This window comes from Paramisgurnus dabryanus, chromosome 3, assembly GCF_030506205.2.
Source record: "Paramisgurnus dabryanus chromosome 3, PD_genome_1.1, whole genome shotgun sequence".
NCBI classification, from domain to species: domain Eukaryota; kingdom Metazoa; phylum Chordata; class Actinopteri; order Cypriniformes; family Cobitidae; genus Paramisgurnus; species Paramisgurnus dabryanus.
Window position 1 is genome coordinate 46,427,323 of NC_133339.1, and position 4,972 is coordinate 46,432,294.

The 4,972-nt window shown below is 40.5% G+C and overlaps 1 protein-coding gene across 2 annotated transcripts; it reads right to left on the reverse strand.

Moving 5' to 3' along the window:
- Positions 1-1,922: 1,922 nt before the first annotated feature.
- aimp2 (aminoacyl tRNA synthetase complex interacting multifunctional protein 2) lies at positions 1,923-4,750 on the reverse strand. Of its 2 annotated transcripts, none has more exons than XM_065291045.2 (4): positions 4,594-4,750; positions 3,886-4,092; positions 3,353-3,587; positions 1,923-2,807 (listed from the first exon to the last, which is right to left on the reverse strand). In XM_065291045.2, the coding sequence occupies exons 1-4, from the start codon at positions 4,606-4,608 to the stop codon at positions 2,419-2,421; spliced, it is 846 nt and encodes a 281-aa protein (XP_065147117.2). In that variant the 5' UTR covers positions 4,609-4,750; the 3' UTR covers positions 1,923-2,418. The 2 variants fall into 2 exon arrangements, with proteins under 2 accessions (XP_065147117.2, XP_065147109.2); XM_065291037.2 differs by having other exon boundaries at positions 4,486-4,750.
- Positions 4,751-4,972: the final 222 nt, after the last annotated feature.

Consider the following 4,972-nt stretch of genomic DNA (forward strand, 5'->3'; position numbering starts at 1 on the left):
CATTATAAATATATAGCAGAAACATCTGGATTTTTAATTTTATGTAAGTGTTTCCAAGTGGTGGCACCTAGATAATAAGTTGGATGTGACGCCTCAAATCAATTGATCGAACACTATAGTGTTTTTAAAATGAATTTACAGACATTACATATGTGGTTTTACTGTTGGTAAACTTTCAGTGAAGTTTTAAGACCCATGTGAGCTTTGTAATAATTTTTCTTTGCAACAGATAATATCTTTTAACAAACACTCTTACAAAGACCAAACACTACTAAGAAAAGTCAAAGACTCACTCAACTAAAGAAATCACTGATCGTCATTAAGGTGAAAAAACATTTTCAATAAAACGTCAGCATATAAATCTCTTAATAAAATAACTAAAAAAAAATTTTTTTTGACTCAGAACTCATAGACCAAATTTGTATAAAATGTTTTTGTATTGATTTCCCGACCTCTTTTGGACGTCTACTTGATGTCCAAGAGGGGTCGTAGTCAGACGTCCAGATACTGTACCAGATTTGCACTTTGTATAGACATACAGATAAGGTCCTGGACCAACCGACCTAATATAGACATGATCTGCACGTCGGGCAGACTTCATGTTTGGTGGGGGGTGGGGTAGTCCGATGTGTGATCCGATCATCGGGAGAAACGTTTGCATGTAAACACGTGAATCGTAGTATTTTCTCAATTGGATGGAAAATATCTTGTTCACATGTGCAATTGTGCAAAAGTTCCCGTCTTATACCTGTCAACACTGGGATTTGAAAATAAGGAAATTCCCAGAACCTTGTACATACATTCTGCAGCGTTCCTGTTTTTCATAACATAAAGCAATAAAATAGTGTTGGGACTTTTGAAAAGTGTGTTTCTTTGCCTTTATCTGACAACTATTAAGAACAACTTGCTCCAACTCAACTTTGTACATTTATGCAGAGATAAAGCGTGACATCAACACTGACTTTAGATTTGGGGGACTTTTAAATTGCCAAGGTGAGTATTTTAAGAAACGCCGGTTGTGGTGTTGTCGTGTAGACCAGTAGTTCTCAAACTTTTTCAGTGTGCGGCCCCCCTTGTGTACGGTGCATTCCTTTGCGCCCCCCAAAAGAAAACTTATTACAAAAACTGTTCTAAAACTTAACATTTTAATCAAACAAAACATTAAATTTTACGAAGTAGTGTTGTTGGTTAGTAGCCTTATTTTTATTTAGGTTTAATTACACAGAAATCATGATAAATTAATGTATTTTATAAAAAGCCATAAAACTGGGCCCCCCGGCACCATCTTGCGGCCCCCAGTTTGAGAACCACTAGTGTAGATGGTAAAACCGGGGTTTTTGCCTTGCGACGTCACTTTTGTTAGGCTTCTGATTGGCCAAGGTGGCTTTACAATTTAAGTTACATCACCGCCTGCTGGTGTGGCATGGTGTTGACAGCGCGTGATCACGTTTTTTTGCGTGTTCATGTAAGCAGAGATTTCTTTTAAACCGAGCATGTGTGGAGGGGAATTTTTTTAAATCGCATGAGGAAAAACTTGTGTCCGTGTGGACAAGGCCTTATTTTCCCCACGTCAGAGTGAAATGGCTTCTGAAATGAAACAAAAAGGCAGGGCTAGACTTGAACTCATTAATTGAGAACTGATTGGATAGTTTGAAGTTAGATCACGTTGCTATTTGCTAATCGCTTTGATCTTTCACCGGACCCCGTCCACCTGCCATACCATATAATGATGCTTCAAGATAAGTTATTTGTAAAAAAAAATGCCACAATATTCCAAAACAAATTAGTTTTTCATTTCGACTTCTTTAAAGAACCATTCAGCCAAAAATGGTTCTTCCATTGCATCATGAAGCATCTTTATTTTCAGGAGTGTGTATATATACAGGCTAATTGCATTTGAAAAAAAAGGAACAGTCTGTAAATACTTGACCCGCAGTGAAAATGTTTAATCGATTTTTTAAGAAAAAGACACTACAAAGTATCACCTCTCATAAATACACGTAGGTCCTTTGGTTCACATTTCAACCACGCTTCAACCAATTTAATAACAGCAACACACATTTTCTAGTACAATGTTGTATTAGGCACAAGGCGGGAGGGAGATGTTTTTACAGTATCATTACCCTAAAATCTGTTTCAAATGCCCTCTCTCTTTGTGTCAGTCAGACAGTTATGAGCCTGACCTGGGATCAGTTTCAGATCAACTCCAGTTACATCATCAATGACATCATCGTACGGACCAAAACACCTATTATGACCAAGTACAGATAAAATTGTTAAAAGTCTGCAGGTGTCGGTTTGCATGTGGTCTACAATGATGTCACACAATCCTATTTCCCTTTTCATTACATATTTTGTTTGTGGTATATCTATACTCTCTCTATAGGAGTACGACCTGTACTGATCTCACAGCTTCTGTCACTGTAGTAAAGCATACACGCAGTCGAAGTGACCCAGGTTCTGACAGGACTTGAGCCAGCCCTGTACGGTGGCTGGTGCAGATGTGCCGTTGTTGGCCCGCAGTACACAGCAGGCGCACACGATGTCGGCTAGCGAGAACTCCTGACCCAAAAGCCAGGGTGAACGACTCAACGCCCCATTTAGTGACTTCAGCACAGCCGCCCGTTCTTTACTGCCGCCCTCAGCCAGCTGAAAAACCGCCGTATCGATCCAGCTGTCCATCTGCGTGGCGAGGATGGGGTCCTGGGGTTCGGCACCCAATAGCCGGTAGAGGAAGCGTGCGACGTTGGCCTCCCCCTCGATGGGGCACATGTTCTGCGTGTTAAACTTCATCTGCAGTTTTGACACTAAACAGAGATAGCAAAATTATTCAGATTGTGTAATGCATATACTGTTGCATTTGGATTGACACCTCAAGCCCATATAAGAAATGAGAAATGTATTCATACTTCAGCCGCATATTTAACAGTTGATGAATAGCTCCAGATATTTATCATGCTAAAATATTTGTCTGGCGTCAGCAAACTTCTTATACGAGTCATCGACTAGTTCACACATAAAATTGGCAAGCGCTGATCACCCGCTGACTTGCCCCTGATAACCCAACCTGTTGGCGAGCTCGATGACTTGCAAATCAGACTTAAAATCCTGTACTGTGTACTTGGCACAAAAGTAAATAAGTAGCTGTTGAGTGTACATCGGTTGTACATTCATTATTGCAGTGCATTATGGGATTGAACAAGTGCATTGATTATGTATAATGTCCACTATGATACTGGACATCACTACAAAACAGCTGTCCACTCAAATAGTGCAATATTTAACATCATAGGGAGCAATTTTGGACACAGATACAAAAAAAAACAGATTTATGCGTACAACCCATTCTCACCATCTTTCCATATGAGAGTGAAGCCAAGCTGAAAGCGTTGGCGGGCTGAGCTGTCTGTGTGTCGTGGACCCAGGCAGGACAGTAGCAGAGGAGGAACGGAGTTCACGGAGGAGTGCACGTGTACGTTGGACAGCACCCGGTACCGCTGACACAAAAGACCATGAAGAACCAGCAGAGACAGGGGAGGATTGGCGGGGTTCGCGTTTATTACGATGTCCCTTAGCGCACCCAGATCCTAGAAGACAAAAATGTAAATTTAGAAAGTCAGACTTGATTAACTAGATTAACATGACTAGACTGGTTAAGTGGTGAAAGTGAAAGCATGGAGGATAAACCAGATACGTTTTAATTCTTATATAATCCAACTCGAGGAAAACTTTTAAAGGGATTGTATAGCATTATATTCAAAGTAAATGTATTTATCGTCTTGTTGCACCAAACCAATCTTATGAGAATGACAAAATGATGACATAAGTTATTTGTAGGTGATCTAGTCTTTAATAAATCATTTAATTGCATGATCAACAGCTCACCTTGCCCAGTAAGGAGTCCAGATCGGCTGTGCCTTTAAACACGGGCGCTGAAACTTCACGTGACAGCGTGGTAACATCCAGGTCTGCATCAGGTGTGGTTACGGTCTTCGCAAGCCCATCGACCGTTGCCTTCAGTTCATAAAGTCTTTTCAAGATATCATCCTGTCGAGCCTCCAGCGCCTTTATGGAGGGATCCACTTCTCCATTCTGGAGAAACAAAATAAAGGTGATGGTTTACATGCATGTGTATATCACTCCTGTAACATTATTTACCACATCATCATACTTCCTAGTATAATGCATCCCCTTCCTGAGAGTTAGGTTATGTGTTTCAGTTGACAACTAGGATATAATTTCAATGTGCCTCTGTGTGTGAAGCAACTTACTGTTTAATAGCAAACCCAAAATCTCATGATGCCCCAAGCTCCCAAAAAGCAATGCGTTGTCTATTCTGCAATATGCAGCTGTCAGTCATTTCAGACCTGCGCGTATCTCGTTATTGTTTCTGTACTGAATGTGTCATTGTGTATATTTTATGCATTTAGTCAGAGTTTAAAAAATTCGATTTGTTCTCTAACGTTAGATCAGTAATGTGATTACCTGGAGCGCATGCTCGCAGCTGCTCGTTCCCTGCGCGTGGATATTCGGTAACTTGTACATGCACGTTGGCAAATCAATCTTTTTGTCACCGGTGCTGACGGGTTTTACCTGGTACATGGGCATGATGACAGACGATAGATACACCCCGGTGCCAAAATAAAAGCACAGAATCCGAACACGTTTGTATTTGACAAGACTTATCGATCTCTCGACAATCCGTCACGCAGGAACTGCAACTGAGGAGGTAGAGGCCGCGATGCGTCACTTCCGGTGAGAGTGAAAGCGCGCAGTTACGTCAGAACAGTGGTTTGACCCTTTGTGTATATTTAAAATAAAAATGTAATATTAACGATACACGGCTATTTGTGGTCGTTTACAAGAAAAAGTTCTTATTAGTTATTTTTCACAGTAATGAAACAATTGCCCAAATAGGCCTAATGGTTTGGGAAGATTATAAATCCCTGGGTATTTTACTCTTAAAAATGTT